The 21,075-nt window shown below is 32.9% G+C and overlaps 3 protein-coding genes across 4 annotated transcripts; 1 reads left to right on the top strand and 2 right to left on the bottom strand.

Moving 5' to 3' along the window:
* Positions 1–195: 195 nt before the first annotated feature.
* Positions 196–5,409, bottom strand: LOC101252053 (uncharacterized). 2 transcript variants are annotated; one of them, XM_069290763.1, is made up of 10 exons: positions 5,218–5,340; positions 4,628–4,729; positions 4,219–4,348; positions 3,487–3,679; positions 3,337–3,395; positions 3,098–3,167; positions 2,204–2,970; positions 1,546–1,851; positions 1,409–1,465; positions 196–632 (listed from the first exon to the last, which is right to left on the bottom strand). In XM_069290763.1, exons 3-10 carry the CDS (start codon positions 4,288–4,290, stop codon positions 426–428), a joined length of 1,731 nt encoding a protein of 576 aa, XP_069146864.1. In that variant the 5' UTR covers positions 4,291–4,348; positions 4,628–4,729; positions 5,218–5,340; the 3' UTR covers positions 196–425. The 2 variants fall into 2 exon arrangements, with proteins under 2 accessions (XP_069146864.1, XP_004251409.2); XM_004251361.5 differs by lacking the exon at positions 4,628–4,729 and having other exon boundaries at positions 5,218–5,409.
* Positions 5,410–5,983: 574 nt separating this feature from the next.
* On the bottom strand, positions 5,984–12,618 carry LOC101267771 (uncharacterized). The gene is made up of 10 exons (XM_004251116.5): positions 12,332–12,618; positions 11,914–11,973; positions 11,237–11,353; positions 9,437–9,943; positions 8,726–9,201; positions 7,749–7,848; positions 7,573–7,638; positions 7,394–7,483; positions 7,160–7,279; positions 5,984–6,460 (listed from the first exon to the last, which is right to left on the bottom strand). Exons 1-10 carry the CDS (start codon positions 12,377–12,379, stop codon positions 6,152–6,154), a joined length of 1,893 nt encoding a protein of 630 aa, XP_004251164.2. The 5' UTR covers positions 12,380–12,618; the 3' UTR covers positions 5,984–6,151.
* A 1,161-nt stretch (positions 12,619–13,779) lies between these two features.
* On the top strand, positions 13,780–20,937 carry LOC101267482 (ATPase GET3B). Its single transcript, XM_004251115.5, has 11 exons — positions 13,780–14,049; positions 15,470–15,681; positions 15,979–16,041; positions 16,135–16,245; positions 16,869–16,943; positions 17,065–17,133; positions 17,211–17,276; positions 18,194–18,271; positions 18,352–18,450; positions 19,055–19,189; positions 20,512–20,937. Exons 1-11 carry the CDS (start codon positions 13,917–13,919, stop codon positions 20,647–20,649), a joined length of 1,179 nt encoding a protein of 392 aa, XP_004251163.2. The 5' UTR covers positions 13,780–13,916; the 3' UTR covers positions 20,650–20,937.
* The last annotated feature ends 138 nt before the right edge of the window (positions 20,938–21,075 follow it).

Raw genomic sequence — 21,075 nt, 5'->3', positions numbered from 1 at the left:
GCGAGACTGGAAGAGGAAGGAGAGAGGCGAGCGAGATCTCGAGAGAGAAGAGAGGCGAGCGAGAGGGAAGAGAGGTGAATTCTATATGTAAATCAATTCCATACGTGAAGCTACCTTCTCTCACTTTATCACTTGTGTGTCGCTTGCACCTCTAATGTGTTCCTTTCTAATTACAAAAAAAGAAAAATATTATGATTCAGTTACATCATTAATTTCTTCTGTCTTGCACATATTGTTACCAATAAGTATTTTCTGACAAAAAGATGTTTAACTAGAATATAAGTAATTACAATCTGTTAGAGATTTGGATCTCTAGTTTGAACTTTGTACAAAGTTTAGAATTAGTTACTGCCAGCAAAAATATATACTATTAAGAATTTTGCTTTTCACAGGTATGAATGATATCCTTCTAAGTAGCTTAGTATCTAATATGTGAGATTCAATGTGTTCTGCTCCTCATTCATAGACAACTGACTATCAGACTCCACGTTCGAAGAAGACGCGAGGGATGCAGTTGGTGAGATTCTTGTTCTATGTCGCCTTGAATATGGATAGATGACAGCAAGCTCACGAACACGGTTTAAGACCTCGTGAGGAATCCTGGACTTGCCATGCTTCTTCCTGGCATCAACCTGCAGCAAGTTTTTATGGACATGTGTGATATATCAACATGGTTTTTGCATCATAATAACAAGGTTGAACACATCGGGAGACACCTAAGTTGGCAACATCTTACAGTAGGCATCTCTAGTTGTAGTAGGGCTCGGCTGTGTCATTTTGACATTTCTGCTGACTTGGCAACTTATCGGGCCCTACTTCATGTGTTTAAATGGTGTACAAGTCTTAGTTAAGGTGTATAAGTGAAAGATGGTGTTAACTTTAGGTGTTTCCCGATATGTGCAGCTAAATATGAAACCTGCTGAAAGTGTAATACATGACTTGATTATAAGTTTTTTAGGCAATTAACTTTCTTCCATTACACACTAAAGCTTCTAATAAAACCTTCCGCTATTCAAGAATTTCGAGTACCAATACTGTCACAGTTGTTCCTCTTGTAACCTGAACCTCGAAATGGAATTCACATCCGAAGGATGAGCAAAGACAACCAAAAAGATGTAGTAAATCTAACAGATGGCGCATATACTTATCTCCGTGACAGAATTATCAGACCTAAAATCATAACAAGACAACTGGATTTGTTCCATGAATTCTCTTCTATTTGTCAGAGACAGCATTAACTCCTAGAATCATATATTGAAATGAAACGGGATAGACTAGATGTGGCTTTGCCACATGATGATCCTATGATTATTTGCAAAGGAACATAAAAGAGAATGAGTTTCGAATTAAAATGAAAATGAAAAAAGGACAGATTAGAGGTGTTCAATTGATAGGAAGAATAAAATACCCCTCTCCGACTCTGCAATCGTTGGCAGCTAGCCCTCAGAAGATTCCGCCATTTGTCCTGACAGAAGCAAGGGACTAAAAGATCATACCAAAATACATGGAAAGTGGAAAATTTTATATTACTAAACGGTCAAGTACCTTCAGATCAGCTGGACTACGATGCACAGATGATTGGAAAAACATCTTCTTTATGTCGCTCCATCTGCCAACACCATACTTGGAAACACCCTCCACCAACTTTAGGACCTCAGTTGTTGACCAATACTTATTGTGTTTTCTGTCTTGGTTAGTTCCTCGGGTCTCGCTCCCAATGGTCCAATCATCTTCAGATGAACTATCAGTAGACTGGTCAGAAAGAGTGCCAGAAGGATCATCTTGTGCCTCAACTGAATGAATGTTGCTGTTATAGGCTCTGTTAGCCCTGCAATCTTTGGATAAATGTCCCTGAAGTGGACAGTGAAAACATAAGCAAAAGAAGTAGCAATAATCTGAAAGAACAGCATCTAAAAGGAGATATGTGACTTTACAGCTTACACTTTGTGTCATCCCAGCATGAAACGGACACAACAAGGATGAAATGTTCGAGCAAATCAATGCTCGCCACAAAGAGTATTAAACATTGGATTGATGAGAGATACTTGATCCTAAACAAGTATATTTAGCATATGAGACGAGACATGTTAAATAAAGTGAACAGTTTTCGAGGAACATTCCCAACAGAATTTAACTTCCTTGGGAGAAAATATGAAAGGTCAATACAAAGTCTGAAACTCCTTTTTATTTGTAGTTCACTAACCTCCCTCTTGATAAGTCGCTCCTCAATGGGCAGACCAGGTGGGATTTGGATGCATCCAACTTGAAAATTTCTTTTACCAAGACCTTGTGAGGATACTTTGGCTCCTCTGTGATAATATCGCCGACCAAATCCTCCTCGCGAAGGTTTACATTTCAGATGTTGTTCAGATATTCCTAATTTCGTCTCATCACATTTTAAATTTTCTTTAGCCAACTCCTTGCTATCCCACTTATCCGGAAAATCAAGTTGTATTTCACCTGCTGCAGAAGATAAGCATTTGAAGGAATTCCATTGGATATGTTCTCTCCTTTTCACGTGTTGAGCCCTTGGCTTTGTTCTGAAATTGAATATACTAGCAAAGGCAGTAGATACTTTAAGGAGATTCTGGCAAGCTGGTAGGACTTTAACCCCTTGATTTTCGCTTGAATCAAGAGAGCTTTTCGGGAAACAGTAATTCTTGTCTGACATCTCCTGGTTTTCCAAGCCAAATATCATGTGGGATTCCAGCCATTGCTTATCCGCAACCGAAGTTTGATGTCCAAACATATTCCTGAACACCTCAAGTAATTTATCAGTTGACATGTCCTCAAATTTGTCTAAAGCGTCATGATCGAATGAGGTACTTGCATCAGACAACTTTAACACATGAACATCACAATTTCTTTGTTCTGAATCAGCTAGCTTGTTCTCCAAATTCACATTTTCTATACAGGATACATCTCTTGTGACATCATCAAGGGTGGGAATCTCTTCCTCAAGTTCGATATCTAATAAATCGAGAATAATAAGACCAAAATTAACTATCGATTGAAAGACATTTACTTAGGAACAGAAATAAAAGAAGAAAAGGAAAGCGTAGACTGGCATGATAGCAGATAAATAACAACTCCTTACCCAAAAGATAATCTTCACATGAAATGCTGCAATGATTTTCATTATATCCGTTTGACAATCCATCAAGAAACTGCATAGACCGGGTATCGACAAATGATCAGTAATAATGGAAGAGATCGAAAACAATTGATTAAACTCATTGAATACAAACGAATCAGAAATACTGTGAACAAATTAAAACAAATAAACACTCTAGAATATAGGATTAACAATTTATGACTGCTCACAAGGGTATATACCTTCTCCCTTGTTTTATCCACTTCACTGAGACCTCTTTGAACTGCATCTAGGGGAAAGGCTAAAAATCAAAGTGTCATTAGTTATCAATAAAACAAGTAGGGATTTGAAACTCATCTGATTCAAATAGCTCAAGTTGTTAAGACCATTACCACGATCACTATTTGTTACGACAGAGTCCGAAGCTGAAAACTCCTTAGTGTAGCTCTCTGGAAGACTGCAGGCACATGTGTTGAAATCTAGAAGAGTATCGACTATATCGCCATACTCGGGTTCTGCAAATAATTGTTCCACTCCTATTGCTTCCTCCTCTGATGCAAAATAGATAGATGCAGCACTTACAACCTAAAAAAATCATAACAGTCTAGTTAACGAAATAATTTAACCGAAGATTATTGATCAAAATCGCATAATATTCTTGAACTAAAATTGTCAAGCTTAAAAAATTCCAAATACTTCAAGTATTTATACTCAAAGTACAACAACATACCCAATGTAATTGCACAAGTAAGGTCTAGGGAGGGTAGGAAGTACGCAGACCTTACCCCTACCTTGGTAGGTAAAGAGGTTATTCCTTATAGACCCTTGGCTCAAGAAAAAACACAACAAACCAGTCTGGGAAAAGAAATAACAAAAGAGAACAAAATAATACTGTTATCAAAGGACAAAAAGTAAAAGTTAGAAATAGAAATCGAAGAACAAGAAAGAGCAAGAGTAATGCTATGACTACTAGTATGGGAGGATATATGAAACAAGACTCAACTATCTACTAGTCTTCTACCCTAATTTGACTCGAAGTAAATGAAGTAAAGCAGTAAGGATATTTTAGGATTAATTGGATAAGAGTAATCTAAACTGGTCATCCTCCAGAAATTTTTAACTACCTGTTCAGGCTCCTGTTGAGAACTCTTTGCACACTCATTTGGTGTCTTCCAGTTGTACGTAAACGAATCCATGGAAGTTTGCACTTTACTCGTCTGTCCAAATTTTCCTAACAGATTCTTGAGAATTTAACTACCAGAAACAGAACAAGAAAAATGTCAGCCTCAGCATGGTCAATTTCTGGTGTTGAAAGCTCAGCTAAAGGAGGACAGTAATGCAAGTCGCTTCGTTTCCTTTTTCGAACACATTCGGAAATCATAAAAAAGGATTTGATAGCAACAGGTCATATGAAAGAACTAAAACTTCACCAACTGGTATTCAAATGAAAACAAACTACAACAACATCATATCCAGCGTAATCTCACAAGTGATGTCAAGTGATGTCTCAGAAGAGGCTGAGTGTATACTAACCTTACTTATTCATAGCTCATCTCGCGGAGTTAGAGAGGTTGTTTATGAAGAACACTCGGCTCAAGTGCACCAAATCAAATAACAGCAAATAAAGCATGTCAACTAGATAACCAAATCAATGCGGAGCATTATTCAACAGAACTAACAACAGCAAAATAGTGTGATGATCGAAACACATCAAACAATATATGGTGATGACAGATATTAAAAGCAAGAAACAACAAAAGAAAAAAACAACCTAAACTCATTAAATCACATTGTATGTTTACAAAGCAACTAAAACAAAAGCAATACAGAGCATTTAAGAAAGGAACACTAATATCACGACACAATAAACATGATGACAATAACAAATATTAAAAAGCAAGAAAACAACAAAAGAGAACAAACTAAACTTGCTAAATCATATATGTTTCTTATACAACCCATAGGATTATAAAAAGCAACTAAAACTAAAAGATTAAAGTAGACAAGCAAAATATTCAAGAATTCTGATAAAACGCATGCAAATGCAACTAAAAAAAATACACAAATGCAAGATACCCACAAGACAAAAAGAACAAAAGAACTAAAGGGGTCTCCGATCATACCTTCATTTCACTGATTCAACCAAAAAAGATTCATTTTTTGACCAAAAATCAAGAAAATAAACAAACCCCAGATGAAATTTTTCGCAATAAATGCATGGAAGTAACTGAAAAAGCAAAAAAAGGGAATGTAAGTGGTGTCTCTGTTTCAGTAAAATGGTAGCTGATTTTTTTGGTGACAGAGGAAGTGGAGACGGACGTGAAGTGACGTGAAGAACCGAATTGGAATTGTGGGGTTGGGGTCCGGAAAAGATGACACGTGGAGAGTAGTGGTTGGAAAATTGTACAACCTTAAAAAGGAAATTAAAGAAATTCTGTTTGTTTTTATATGTGGTTGATCAAATAGGCCGAGGTCGAGAATTATGATAAAAGAATAATAGATTATGATAGTTGATGTGTAATAGTATCGTATTTTTTAGTGTGCGTTAGTATACGTTGTTGTTTTTTTCGATTACATTTTTTTTTTGAGTCGAGAGTATTGAAAATAAGCATTCTATTCTTATAGAGGTAAAGATAGGGGTTATGTATATCTGATCCTTCTCATACTCTAATCACTCCATTAATGAAATTATCTTGATTTTATTCGGATCGTAATTTTTTTAAGAAAAATAAATAATAGGTATAAAAAAACACATACACAAATAATAAATATTGAAAATTCAGAATCATAAGATATTTTTCTAACAAGAAATATGGTAAACATTTTCTCTATAATGGGCTCTAAATTATTAACTATGGTAAAAAAGAAAGTAATGAAATGACCAAAAACTTCCAAAATTCACTTTATTTTTCACCACTCATTTGTTATTCATATATACATAATTCAAGATAGGAGTAGTACAACACATGTACAATAAACTAATTATAGCATACATTTTTCATAATATTCGATAAAAGTTTTACGTCGATTCAAACTCTATACATACATAAGATGCTTTTATACAGATAACAAATATTGAAACTCGAAATCATATGGTATTTTCTCGATAATAGTCGATGCTTTCCCGCCATGAAGTCCTCTATAGCAATCAACAATAGATTTTCTCAATGAACCAGATGTAGGCAATTGTTGACAAATCCATTCTACTAATGAATCCAAATCATGAGCAAAATCATGTATATTTCTTAGCAAAAGCTCTGGCATTGCTATCTTCTTGTTGTTTGTTACAATTAATGAAGCTTGTAAGTATTCCAATTTTGATTTCTCTAACTCACCTATAACTCCATCACTTGTGTATATCTTCACCTACATAATTGTTTTCATTAGTTGTAATAAATTAACATGTTAACATTCACATTTATTAAAGAAAGGGGAAATAGTATTATAACTTATAACATGATTTTCATAATCCGTTTCAATTTAAATGACGATATTTAACTGAATAAGAAATTAGAAAAATTCGTGAATTATCGCACTATCAACTATGTACAATGAAGGATTAAAAACAACTACTACTAATCCTCAACCCGAAGCATGTTTAGTTTGGATCGATTTTATGAGTTAATCCTTTTTTTTTTTTATATTGGTCAAATTAAGCTCATTTCATTACCTGTTTGGCTAAATTTTATTTTTAAAAAAATTAATGGTTTGACTAATCAATTAGAAAATCACTTTTGAGCAATAATTTGTGTTTTGACCAAATTTTCAACTTCTATTACTATTCAAAAACATTTATTTTTTTTCTGATCGACCACATCAATTCTCTAAAATAAGTATTTTTAACTTCTTAAAAAATTTAGTCACACAAACTATCGATAACTCTAATAATTATGCTAGCTATGAATCTACTACAACTCCCATCATAAACTATCTTGATATATAATCATAATAATGTGGTACGCTCACTAAATTTATAAAAATTAACAAACATCAATAGTATAAAATAACAGTCTGATGCATAAAATATTTCAAACGATACGTAATATATAGTATATAGAGACTTACTGCTGGAGAAGAACGTGTGCCACAACATAAGGCAAACATAACATTTGGATCAAATAATTCAAGTCCATGCAGCTCACGTACTATATTTTCTTTATCATTTTTTTCGCCTTTTCGATTCACCTAATTAATTAATTAATTCATATAATAATAAATGTAAGAAAAACTATATTCAAGAAACGTTTGGAAAAAATAATTAATTTAAATAAGAGAAGTAAAAGGTATTTAATTAATTACCTCTTTTGCTAGTGAATTTACTGGTTTTCTCAAAATAAAATGTTCGATTGCATGTGCATTTATTGTATTTCCACCAATATTCAGAGTTGCCTGAAATAAAAATTAGAAAAATTAATTCGAATCGAGATATTTGTATTTAAAAATAACGATAAATAATTTGAGACGAAAAGAGTAAGAACCTTATTCATAAGTGACAATAACTTTTCTGGAGTAGAACTAGAAGGAAGTCCATGTTGAAGAAATCCCTGGAATTATAATTAAAAAGTATATAATATTATTTTAATTAAGTTTGAATATTGAGATTTATAAAGGAAATAAAATTTTAAAAAATTAAATAAAATTAAATATAATGTACATGCATGATACAAGCGTTGTACATGTTGATCCAGAATGCTAATTTCTGTTGATAATTCAGCAATCTTAAATCTACATTTTGTAGACTGTTCATCATAAGCCTGCACAATTTTCAACAATAATATAATAAGAAAATATTTAGAAAGCCGAAAACTCGAAGCAACGAAAAAATTATTTTCGTATTATCTAAGTTACAAGTTCGAGCAATGAAATTCGATATAGACTACGATCTACATCACATTCCTTAATTAGGGGTGTGACGCTTCACCCAACGCTATGTGAATCAAGTATTTTAGTGCACTGAACTACTCTTTAATACAATAAAAAATATTACTCCTAACGTTAAAAAGAGAAGCGAATCAACAATTTGTCACAAATTAACTTATATGTATTGATAGTGTAAAGAATTGTAAATCGATATTATTTATTGTTGATTAATTATAAGCTAATATATTAACTTATACACCTTTTTTTTGCTTGTATATAAGTTGGTAAATAACAAAAACATTTATATATATAATAATTGAGTGTATGTATAAGGCAAAATCAACCAAAATTAAAATCATAAGTATCTCATAAATAATTTTGATTTGATCAAGTCTTTTACGATTTTATCCCTAATATATATCTCTCCTAATACATAATAACTCCTAATTATCTCTCTTATTTTATTTTTTTGTCATTCTTCACCTTTTACATACAAATACTTCTAAATTTACATTTTCTATAAATAATTCCAAGGGCAATTCATCATTTTAATAAAACTTTCTTGTTTATTATCAGTTTATCACTTCTAGCCAAACAAACAGTGATCATTTTCAGTACTCGATACTTATCAAATATACTATTACTTTCAATCAGCTAAATCAAACAGAGTATCAGTTTATAAAAGTTAAAACTCTTCTCAACGAACGAACATACGTAGTAGAATCTCAATATAACACATAAAATACTGAGATTAGGGTTTTGAGGACATACTTGAGCTTTTGAAATAGAGGAATAGAGTTAGAATTTGAGATGCATTTGGGCTCCATAGATGTTGATGCAAATCTAACCAAATTTTTGTAAGGCCCAATATCTCTTGGAATGGACTCTTCTGAATCAAAAATACCATATGGATCTTGTTGTCTTGAATCTTTTTGTTGGATCAAAAGGCTTGTTGTACTACTGCTATTATTTTTTGAATTGGGCTCAATATGGGCCCTAAAACTCAATGAAAAATTGCTTGATCTACTAGCAATTGGGCCTGATTTTTCTAACTCCATTGCACGTGTTGTTCTAAGCAGCCTTATAAAAATGAACACCAAACATTTCATAATGTTTTCTGATAATTTATTTGGTGGCCATCTATGAATTGTGTCTTCTTCTGTTGGAATTGGACTTTGCATGATTTTTGGTTGAAGTTCATGTGTTGGAGTGGACATAAATTTGGGTATATCTCCATTTCTTTCTCTCTGAAAATCAATAAAAAAAAAATTATACAAATAAACAACATATTCAACGTAATCGCACGAGTTTACTTCTGCGGATGGTAAAAAGTATGCCAGATCCTTAGCTCGACTATATAAACTTTCGCTAATAACGTAAATACTCTATCAAACTCATCTTATATCAAATATTTTATGCAAAAATGACTTATGTTGCACCAAATATATTTTAAATCGTAAAAAAATTAAATAAAGGACTTACTCTAGGTGTCGGGTTTCTTGGTTCTCTGAGAGGTGAAGGAGTCTTGATCATCCCGCTTTTCCTTGAAATCCTTTCTCCAAATGTTCTAACTTGTTGATGAAATTGATTTTCATCTTCTTGATGATCAACAAGAACTTTTGATGACTTATTAATTGGTTGTAGCAAATTCTCATTATTTATTCTAAAGTCATTAAGACCATAATCACCTTTTATAGCTTTGCTAATAAAGTGCAATGCCTTTGTCTCAAATGACACTTTTTGATCATTTATCCCTTTAAATTTGTTTGGATTTGGTGGCAATGAATATGAAGATATATTGTTTTGTTGTTGTTGACTTTGTATTTTCATCTTATTGTTTATAAGTCCTTGTTTGGACTTATTTGCTTGATGATCAATATTGTTGATTTCTTTCTCTTTATTCACATCACATTGTATCTTGTTGATTTGGCCTTCCAATTTGGCTATTTCATTTTCAACCATGGCTAGTTCTTCTAACAATTCCTTCATCTACAAAATTTCCACTATTAGGTTAAACATGAAAAAGAAACGCGATAAAATTAATCAAGAAATTTCAATAATATATATATAGTGTACATATAGGTCTACTTTATATATATACTAATCATATAAAGTTCATTTACAATATCAGGTCATTTAAAAAGTAATTATGGATCAATATATTGCACGTAAAAATTTATTTTCATTATCAGTGGATGAAATTTAAGTCAATTAATATATATGAAAATGATTTTTTTTAAAATTATTTTAAATCCAAAATACACACGTATGTATATATTTCATAATTAATTTAGTAGTTCATATGGATGGTTTGTTAAAATCAAACTTAGGTAGAAAGTAAACATCATATCCAAGTTGATGGCAGAAGGTAGTTTTCTATTTATACAAAATTTTACTTTTTAGAAAAAAAGTACATTCTTAGCTGTTACCATTTGAATTTTAGTAAATATATCATTCCATAAATTCTTTTTACTTAAAGTTCTTAGTTTATATATATATATATATATAGCTTCTTTAAACGATCATCCTTTATAATAACATATCATTGATTATTGGTCAAGTTTTTAAAAATCTTTTCTCATGTTAATTAGAATATTTTATATTATAATATGATATATATTTCGCTATAACAATAAAAAGATATATAGATAGACAATATTGTTATAAAATTAGGCCATAGCAACACAACAACCGCAACATATATGGAGTCCGAAATTTAAAGGGTGCAAAATATTAACAAAAATTTCAAAACGGTATATAAAATTTTATATTAACCAAAATTTTGCAAAAAAATTTTTTTTTTGCTTACTCCCTTGGCAGCGATTTCATATTATTTTTTAATTATATTTTTTTTAAAAAAATAAGGTATATCGCTGCCAGTGCAGCGATTTATAAAAAAAAATATAATTAAAAAATAATATTAAATCGCTGCCTTGGCAGCGATTTGTAATAAGCAAAATTTTGAAATCGCTGTTTAGGCAGCGATTTCAATTTTTTATTACAAAAAAAAAAAAATTGCAAAATCGCTACCTCAACAGCGATTTTACTTTTTCAGGTGAGGTAAGTCGCTGCGCCTGCAGCGATTTTACCGTTTTGGTTAATTTAAATATACCGTTTTGTAATTTTTGTTAATATTTTGTACCCTTTAAGTTTCGGACTCAACATATATGCCTAGTATATGGGAACTGAAGAAGATAATGAGTACATAAACGTTATCCATACGATAGAAAAATTATTTCTGATACGCCCTTTTAAAAATACTTAGTAAAGAATTAAATTTACCTTAGGAGGAAGGTAATTTGGAATGGTGAAAGATGAATCATCCTTTCTTTGATACACCTTCTCCAGAAATTCATGCACTTTTTGTTCATGATTCAACATTTTTCTAAGCTCAGCAACCTTATATTATAACACAAATAAATAAAAAAATTCAACTTCTCCTTATATATGCTATAAGAAAAGTCTGCATTACATGAAAATTTGACTGGTAATATATATAGAGTTTATTTCATATAAAAAAGTTCGATAAAAAAATATCTTCGCGGACATATTGGTAATAATGGTCGAAAATCCCTTCTTATTATTTTTTTTAACAAAAAATTCTTTAGCTATTTATCTCAGAAAGGTTTGAAGAAAATTTTGGGAAAACGTCAACGCGCAGGTGTGTCCACACCCCCTGAGTGGACGAGAAAGAAAGGATTTTCAATAACTATATAATAAGAAATAAATAGCATATATTTTTGGATTCTAATATTGGGAATTTAGTAGCATTCATTTGTTATTACTAATTTTTCTAAAAGAGCATATATAGGTGAAAGGTACATGGACCATAACCTATATATGTCAAGTACAAATACAAATTCAAACTTTTTTTGGTCATGTTTTTTCATAACTATTTAATTACCATATCATAAAAAAATAAATTAAATCCATCAAAGAGAAGGTACATAAAAAAAAACCTCTTTTTCAAGTTCTTCTTTCTTGTGGTGTCCACCAGTACTAGTACTCTTCTTCTTTTTCTGAAAACATACACCAAAAATATTGATCCTCAATACAAGAAAAATGAATTTTATTATATATATATATTGATTTTAAATTCTGAATCTGTCACTAACTAGAGTATATGGACATCAAAATTTCAAGAACCTAATAAAGTAATAAAACCAAGAAAAAAATTTGAAAATTCAAGGTAAGATCGACTTTAAAATATAAAAATACCTACACATGATAAAGAACATAATCATTGATTCTAAATCTTGAAGAACTAAACATAATTACAAAATCAAAACGATACAGAGAAGATTAACATGACTGATGTGCACGAATCGAGAAACGATACAATATCATTACAAAATACAAAGAAAATTAAAAACTTACAATAATTTGTGCTGGAAAATGAACTGCCAAATCTATCTGGTTTGCCATGAACCATACAATCCTCAAAGCCTTTTTGTTGATTCAAAGAAAAATGGTGCTCATGAGGTATTCATTAGTAGAACTATGTAGGGTTATTATTATTATTGAGATGATGAATGCTATTATCAAATAAAAAAAAAACTTGGACTAGAAGCAAAGGAATTGTATGGTATACTTCTTTTTTTTTGGTGGTGGTTGTGATTATATTGTTGAAGTTGTTGACACATCTAGAATTAATTTGAATATACATGAATAAAATGAAGTGAAGTATGTATGTGTTGTAAATTTGATGAGAAGATGATAAAATGGAGCTATCAAAAGGATTTAGTATAGTTGTAGTAATAGGGAATGGGAGATCATGCACCACCAAGAAAATGTGGTAGAGTATTAGACAAATATTTCTTCATTCTTAATCAGAGATTTCAGATTCGAATTTTCGTATGGAGTCATCTTTGATAGAAAATATTTTACTTTTAAAATAGGATATTCTGACTTGATTCCAGAATAATCGAAATGTCAAATTTCAAAATAAATATTGAAGACCATATTAAAAACACAAATTAATCAAACAAAAGGACCTTTTTTTAAAAAAAAAAAATTATTTGATACAAAATGTTGGCGTAGCTTGCACTTGCAGTATTTTACGACTTAAAATATTAATTTTTTTTTTTTGGTATATAAAAATAGTCTGGCTTTTAATATGTTGTCTTAGTAGAAAATGATAACGTATTTTAGGGGATATATATTAAGGCGTGTGAGTTAAGGAGCAAGTATAATGATTATTTCATGGAACAAAAAAAAAATGATCAAGGGTGCGTTTGGTATACAAATAACGTTTTTTTTTAAAAAAACTATGTATTTTATTATGAATTTGATTGAATTTAATGCGTAATTTCAATTAAAAAATAACTAATAAATACTTAAATTTATCATTCTTAAAATCCTGTTATGAACCTCTGTTGATACATGTAACAACAATAACATATTAGTATAAAATAAAGACGATAATATATACGTTATAAAATTGATAGTCGCAAGTTACATATAATTGTTCTCGTTATTGCGATAACAATTATACGTAAGTATATTCCCGACATGAGCTTTGAAGAAAATAACTTATACCTCAATTTTACCCTTTAACTTATACATATAGAAAGGATATTCTTTACTAAAAAACATAATAGATTGATTATGAAAATGAAATATAATAATAAAAATTTCACATTTAAAAGTAATGATAAAAATAACGGACAATAATATAAATAATTAAAATATACATATAATATTTATTGATATACTAAAAATTTTATTTTAAAAATATTTATTTATAATCTAACCAAATACAATAAATAGTCATTCTAATAAAATAATCCCCCCTACATTTTACAATTAAAATTCCATAATAAAATGACATTTTATGTAATTAACTTTAACTCGCACACAATTTTTTTCCCCAAAAAAATAAAAAATTGTGACCCTATATTGTTTTTCTTCCGCAGTCTACTGCTAATTAAGCTTTAACCTGGAAACAAAAATCAGCAAAGCCATGGCCATGGCGTCTCTTTTTCATCAATCTTCGAAAACCCATTTCTATTTTGCTTTGGCAAATGTTAGTAGAAGAAGCTTCAGCACTCTCACAACAAGTTTCAATTCAAGAACTTTCAAACCCCTATTTCAAGGTAAAATCTCCATTATATGTATTAATATTAATAAAGTTGGGATTTTTAGTTCTCTTTTACAGTTTTTGTTTCTTTGAGTATTTTGATCAAGCGTGTGTTGTTTATGTAAATGTTAATGTTTCTTGTATCTGCAGAGTTGGAATATGAGGTTATTAAGTTTCATTATATCAATCATTTGTAGGACATGGCTGTTTTAGGTAGATGTTGATTGGTTTTTAAATTGTTATGTCACGGTTCGCGGCGTAAAAATTGTTTCTTTGATGAAGAAGGCTGCATAGAAGTGGTGTCGTTTTGGGTGTGGTCTAGTGGTCAATGAAGTTAACTGGTATTTGAGAAACGGGCAGCGTAAAAATAGTTTCTTTGATGAAGAATGCTGTGTAGTATTGGCTCTTTGAGTGTGGTTTAGTGGTCAGTGAAGTGTATTGAGAAATGTGAGGTCGTAGGGGTGACACTTAGGATGGGGTCTAGTGATCAATGAAGTGTATTGAGAACTGTGAGGTTGTAGCAGTGGCATTGATGGTGGGGTCTAATGGTCAATGAAGTCTACTGAGAACTGTGAGGTCGTAGCAGTGACACTTAGGGTGGGGTCTAATGGTCAATGAAGTGTATTGAAAACTGTGAGGTCATAAAAGTGACATTTATGGTGGGGTCTAATGATCAATGAAGTGTATTGAGAACCATGAGGTCTCATGTTCAAATCCAAATGGAGGCAAAAGTAATAGGTGATTTTCTTTCATCTATCTAAGGTCGGTGCACAAAGTTATCTGATATAGTAAGCACCTCATGGAATAAGTCAAGGTGCCCGCAAATTAACCTGGACACCACAATTAAAAAAACAAGAAGAAAAAGGCTGGATACTAGTGTGTGCAAATAAATGCAAGTGGTTTTCCATGTAAAGAACTTAAAGAACAAACCTTTATTCCCATAGTGAATTCAGAGTTGAGAATCACAATTTCCAAGTAGTGAATGATTCAACATTAGTTTTTTGTTCTTTTATCTAAAAGAGAAGCCAATAATCCTGATTCGGCTTAGGTGTTTATTTGAGATCAATAGTGGAAGAATGCGATAAAACTGCACTAGATTTGTAGAAACCTTTTCCAGAATTTAGTTCCAATCAACATATGATACCATGTTTTTCTAGTTTGTTTGTGTGTTGCTCTAAAACATACTGTCAATTCCAGCAGAGTTTTCATGTAAAGTTAACCTGTCTAGTGTAGAAATTGTTTCGTAAAAGTTAGGACTAATATATGTGAAACAAGTCCCTGTACAGCTGCTTTAGCATATAACAGTAAGCAGTAAATGCCAGCTCGAATCGATTGAAAAAAAACATGACACAATGTTCTGAACATTATACATACAATTTTTAAATTTTTTTTAAAGAAATGCTTGAGTATTACTTAAGTTCCTCTCATCTTTGTAGTGAGGGCAGTTACTACTCCTACTGAAGCTTTTGTTGGATTCAATGAGATGGTTAGTGGGACACAACGGAAGTATTTCATGTTAGGAGGGAAGGGAGGTGTGGGGAAGACTAGCTGTGCTGCTTCTCTAGCAGTAAAATTTGCAAACCATGGTCATCCGACTCTTGTTGTTTCAACTGATCCTGCTCACTCTTTGAGTGATTCGTTTGATCAGGTACCTACTGCATATTTCTCTTCTTAAACTCTGTCATAAGAGAAATTAACTTACATTATGTTTTGTGCTTTAGATTTATATCACTGCATTGTTTTTTCAGTATCTTATTATCTTTTTGTTGTTTCTCTTTGTTGCTGTGCCTCTTTTTCACTGTTTTCTCAGCAGAGGGTTCTTTCATAAACAACCTCTCTACCTTCTCAAAGGTAGGGGTAAGGTTTGCGTACGTTCTACCCTCCCCATACTACACTTGTGGGAACAGACTGGGTTTGTTGTTACAACGTTTTCTGCTTTATGTAGAATTTGACTGGAGGGGCACTTGTTCCGGTTCAAGGAGTGGATTCTCCATTATATGCACTAGAGGTATCTTGTTCTTATTATTTCGTTGTTGGTATTGAAGTAAAGTATCTACTTGTTTAGGACGAATAATCATAAAATAAACTTATATTTAAATAGATAAGCCCTGAGAGAACAAGGGAAGAGTTCCGCGCAGCGAGCCAACTACATGGTGACAAAGGTGTCAAAAATATTATGGACAGCATGGGCCTCGGAATGCTTGCTGAGCAGGTGACATCAACAAGCAAAATGTTTCAATAGTTATTTTTTTCCCTAATATATCCCTCTCTTTCTATGGTCTTGCAGGGTCGTTTGGCAGAATGTATTAGAAAATCCAATACATAAATTAGTTTACACCCTATTCAGTATTATAGGGTGTATAAGTAATACATAGTGAACCATGATATAGTAATAAAAGGGCTATTAATACTTGGATAAGCATGGGTAAAGACAGAATTGCCCTCAATACACCAAACCAAACAGTGGATATGAAATAATTCCATCATTACTAATACACCCTATTCAATGTTTTTATTATACACTCTACCATACGACCACTGTCCATGCGTAGTCTTGGTTTCTCCTCGTCTCCTACTATACAACTACCCAATTAACTGTGTCTGATGTAATCGTAGACCTTTAAGCAATTCGTTATGTCTTTTTGGTTGTTGATTCAGTAAGTAAAACCTGTAAACTTTGTATGACATGCTAAGTTCAGGTTCAAGTTCATTTCTTTACTGCAGCTGCTGACAGAGCAACTGATTAAACGAAGTTCTGATTTTGTCAATCTGTGAATTATGATGTTTGAAACACTCCTTGTTATACTTGACCCTGCTGTTATTAACTTGTGATAGTTGGGAGAACTAAAACTTGGAGAGCTGTTGGACACTCCTCCACCTGGTCTAGATGAGGCTATCGCAATTTCAAAGGCATGTTAAATGAGTGTTCAATTCTGTTTTTCAGTTAGATTGTTATCAGTACCGCTCACATAAACAACTGTCCTTATTGTAACCTTATTCCAGTCTCTTTGACTATAGGATGGTTCTGCAGGTCATGCAATTTCTTGAATCGAAGGAGTATAGTGCCTTCTCTCGCATAGTTTTTGATACAGCACCAACGGTGAGTTGAAAGAAACTGCTTTAATGTAAAACTTGTTCTCTGAGCTTAATGTTTGCATTTACCTGTTGATTCTGCAGGGGCACACACTTAGACTACTATCGCTCCCAGACTTCTTGGATGCATCAATAGGCAAGATGATGAAGGTAACTACTGTCGTGCTAGCTACTGGAAGGATATTATGGGTCATTTCTGATTTCTTCCACCAAAATGCTTCCACGTTTAAGAACGAGAACCCTCAAGCCCATATGTCTTTCTTCTCCTCTTAACCAAAACTTATCGCAGTGGTTTTAGCATGTTTTGTTCTGGAGAAATAACTATTCCTTCTCAATTAAGTCCTTCTATGAGAGACTTCTGGTTAGGGCAGAGACGTTACCACATATTTCGGTCTGGATTCCTAGGATGCTTAGGAAGGTGTGCTTCTTCACGTAGGTAGCTACTAGAGGAGTGATTTTGACGGTGGAGAATTTTAAGAAGCGAAAGGTTGTAGCCATGAGCTAGTGCTTCCTTTCGAAGGAGGCGGGTGATGAGCTGGACCATATTCTGTTACATGACAAATTAGCTACGAGGTTATGGGAGGACATCTTTAGATGATTTGGTGTTTCTTGGGCAAGATCTGAGAAGGAGTTGATCTTCAGCTGGAAGAGTGGAGCTAGGAAAAGAAGACACAATGCTTGGGACGTTACTCCTTTGCTTTGATGTGGGTCATTTGGAGGAAGAGAAATAGGAGAGCTTTTTACGGGTTAGAGATGAGCTTTGCTCATTAAGGAGTTGTCTCCGATCCCTTATTTTCTTTCGGTGTACCCATGTAGTTACGGTATGTATAAGAGCACTGGGTGTCTTTGGAGAGAACCATATTTTGTAGGTCTCCTTTAATGGTATACTTCTTGTAGACAGCCAAGTTGACCTTGTTGTTATTAATAAAAGATAAAAAAACATGTTATGTCAAAAAAAAAAGACATGTTTAATCTAGGACTGGGTGATCATTTATTTTATTTCAATATCATCTACCGAAGTCTTATTTTCACTTCAGCTTTATTAGTACTTTTTCCATGTGTCGCAGCTTAAAAAGAAAATAGCATCAGCTACTTCAGCTTTAAAATCCATGTTCAACAAAGGGGAGCCACAACGAGATGATGCTGTAAGCATTGAAGTTACAATACTAGTTATCTTGCTGTACTTTTGCTTTGAATTGACAATTATTATGTCCTTCCTCTGCAGAGTGACAAGCTAGAGCAATTAAGGGAGAGGATGGCAAAAGTTCGAGATCTGTTCCGTGATTCAGAAACTACAGAGTTTATCATTGTGACAATCCCCACTGTAATGCCCAAATTCTGTCGTCCTATTACTATAAGTTAACAATGCTGGAGCATAAGCTTGAAACAAAACTAGCTTGCCACTTATTTAGAATTACTTCCAATGATAAATAGCATCCTCTACTTTGTCTTTTCCATTCCTGTAGTTCATGCTCCATATAGTTGAGCTTTTATACTTAGGTCAGCAAGCTTCAATATCCAATACATTGTATTCATCAAATAGAGGCTTCTACACAATATGTCCATTAGGTTTGAAAAATATTGATAGAAGTAGGAAATGCATGTGAGGAACACAAAAAATAAGAATAGCATTGTTACCATGACTCTGGAAAAATGGTTGAGCCGAGGGTCCATCGAAACACCCTCTCTACCTTCACAAAGGTAGAGTTAAGGTTGCGTACCCACCACCCCTTCCCAAACCCCACTTGTGGCATTACACTGACTATTTTTGTTGCAAATACTATTATTAGGATTTCTTTTCTCACTATGCTACTTATGCTCAACTGAGCAAATATTAAATGACCAAAATGTTTAGCTTGTAGCTATTCTTTGCTATGCTTGCAAGTACTTGTTGAGTGAGCTCTTTGTGACAAATACATTCTGTACAGGTGATGGCGATCAATGAGTCTTCACGACTCTGTGCATCATTGAAGAAGGAAAGTGTTTCAGTAAGAAAGCTCATCGTTAACCAAGTCCTACCTCCGTCTACATCAGAATGCAAGTTTTGTGTGATGAGAAGAAAGGTAAGAGTTAACTCTTCAAATTCAGCCTAGCGAAAATTATTCTAAATCATCCTGTTTCTTGAAAATATTCTAAATTATTCTCTCTTTAAGCTAAATCCTTCGCATTTATACTGCTAAGCAACTTTTTTTAAAAAAATAATGAAGTAGAAAGAAACCTAAGCTAGATGAAAGAATACCTAGTGAGTATCTTAATTCAGAGCCAGGTATCTGAATTTCAAATGGGGAATAAATATCTATTGGAATTGTTTGCATGTCAAGCCATTGATATGCTCAATATTTACGCATGTCAATGTATTTCTTGAAAACTAATTTTAAGAAGGCTCTCTCGATACCTTATTTGGAATAGTTATGCAAGAAGGTAGGTATGTACAGAACATAAACTTCCACCATGAAATGTTCAGCTTTATGGAAATGTTAGCTGTTTCATAACTTGTCGTATTGTGGTATGTCACATGCGCCAAGTTTTCTTTATGGTGTCACATTATATCCATTGAATTCCACTATTTCAAAAAAATTATATCCATTGAATTCCACCACTACACTTCTTATAAACTCTACAATAGGAAAGGTACTCATGGACAAATGCATGCTGAACTCTGAGAGCTTCTGTATGCAATAAAAGACTTACTCGGATGGCAGATTAGAGATTCAACTACAACAAACAACGACATATCGTGTGTAATCTCATAAGTGGGACTGGGGAGGGTAGTGTATACGCAACTTTACTTCTACCTTGTGAAGGTAGAGATGCTGTTTCTGATAGACCCTCGGCTAAAAAACTAGTATGCGAAGCAAATACAACAGCGAAGAAGTCATATTGTTGTTGCTGAAAGAAGTGGCAATGATGCTTCTACCACACAAATCTCTAAGAATTATTTGATCATAAGTTCCAGAAGTCTTTCTTTTTTTCTTAAACATCGTGTCAAGTCAAATGGTGCCACATAAAATGAGACGGAGGGAGTACTAGATAGTGAGTGTAAAATTAGTGATATAAGAGCTATGTTGCTCTACTTTTGGAGTATCCAACATGCACTAGTCGGCATTTTGGAAACCTTCACAAAGGGTATCACTAGAAATAGGACAAATTGATCAAATGCCTAGTACTGGGGTGGCCTTGGACAGCTGTTGTCTTTTCTTGGACATTGATATTCTAATCTTATTCACTTGCTTTAGTGCATATTCAAAACCTTCAAATTTTCAACTTAATCAACCTTTTTATCCAAACAGTGATGAAAACTGAATTATCCTGTGAAGTATCTCTGACTTACCTGATCTTCACTTGGATAGTTTTGCTGATGTCTTTGTTGTTTAAAATGTTTCAGGATCAGATGCGTGCTCTTGAAACTATCACCAAAGATCCCGAGTTAGCAAGTTTAAAGATAATCCAAGCACCATTGGTTGATGTGGAGATAAGGGGCGTCGCTGGATTAAAATTCATGGGGGATTTGGTTTGGAAATAAAATTGTTTCAACAGTCATGTAGAATAATGTAGCAGTGACTTGTTTGCTGTACTTATTTTGCCCCATGCGAAAAAAAAGGGCCCTTTTTTCTCTTCAATTTTACTCTGGCTAGGAGGTTATGAAGGACACGTATTAGAGTAGAAGGTTAGTAGGATAATAGATCATTGTTTTGCGTGCCCTTCCACACTGGTAGTTGTAGTATTTCTCATTTAGTTTCTTATCGTTCAATTTTTGCTACTATTTTGACTCTTGTACTTCAGTTATTGCAATATTTTGTGTTTTCTGTTTTTTTTTTTTGCAGAATGCTTCATCATACTTGCTATAGTATTTTGCCTTAGATTCCTTTACTTCCATTATTTCTTTTTTGATCTTCTTTGATATCTTTTTTCTTGAGCCCAGGGTCTAATCGGAAACAACTTCTCTACC

The sequence above is a fragment of the Solanum lycopersicum genome, chromosome 11 (genome assembly GCF_036512215.1).
Source record: "Solanum lycopersicum chromosome 11, SLM_r2.1".
NCBI lineage: Eukaryota > Viridiplantae > Streptophyta > Magnoliopsida > Solanales > Solanaceae > Solanum > Solanum lycopersicum.
Note: the sequence above shows the minus strand (reverse complement) of the source record. Positions and strands in the feature narration are given on the sequence as shown.

What these genes read in the sequence shown, in the direction of transcription:
- LOC101267482 (XM_004251115.5), top strand. Translation starts at nt 13,917, where the DNA reads ATGGCCATGGCGTCTCTTTTTCATCAATCTTCGAAAACCCATTTCTAT. An exon ending in CTCCATTATATGCACTAGAG is followed by an intron (nt 16,042 to 16,134) that starts GTATCTTGTTCT and finishes ATATTTAAATAG; the next exon opens with ATAAGCCCTGAGAGAACAAG. An exon ending in CAATAGGCAAGATGATGAAG is followed by an intron (nt 17,277 to 18,193) that starts GTAACTACTGTC and finishes CATGTGTCGCAG; the next exon opens with CTTAAAAAGAAAATAGCATC.
- LOC101252053 (XM_004251361.5), bottom strand. Translation starts at nt 4,290, where the DNA reads ATGGATTCGTTTACGTACAACTGGAAGACACCAAATGAGTGTGCAAAG. An exon ending in TGGATAAAACAAGGGAGAAG is followed by an intron (nt 3,168 to 3,336) that starts GTATATACCCTT and finishes CGGTCTATGCAG; the next exon opens with TTTCTTGATGGATTGTCAAA. An exon ending in ATGTGAAGATTATCTTTTGG is followed by an intron (nt 2,971 to 3,097) that starts GTAAGGAGTTGT and finishes TCGATTTATTAG; the next exon opens with ATATCGAACTTGAGGAAGAG.
- LOC101267771 (XM_004251116.5), bottom strand. Translation starts at nt 12,379, where the DNA reads ATGGCAAACCAGATAGATTTGGCAGTTCATTTTCCAGCACAAATTATT. An exon ending in AAGAAGAACTTGAAAAAGAG is followed by an intron (nt 11,354 to 11,913) that starts GTTTTTTTTTAT and finishes TTATAATATAAG; the next exon opens with GTTGCTGAGCTTAGAAAAAT. An exon ending in TATTGTCACTTATGAATAAG is followed by an intron (nt 7,484 to 7,572) that starts GTTCTTACTCTT and finishes TTTTTATTTCAG; the next exon opens with GCAACTCTGAATATTGGTGG.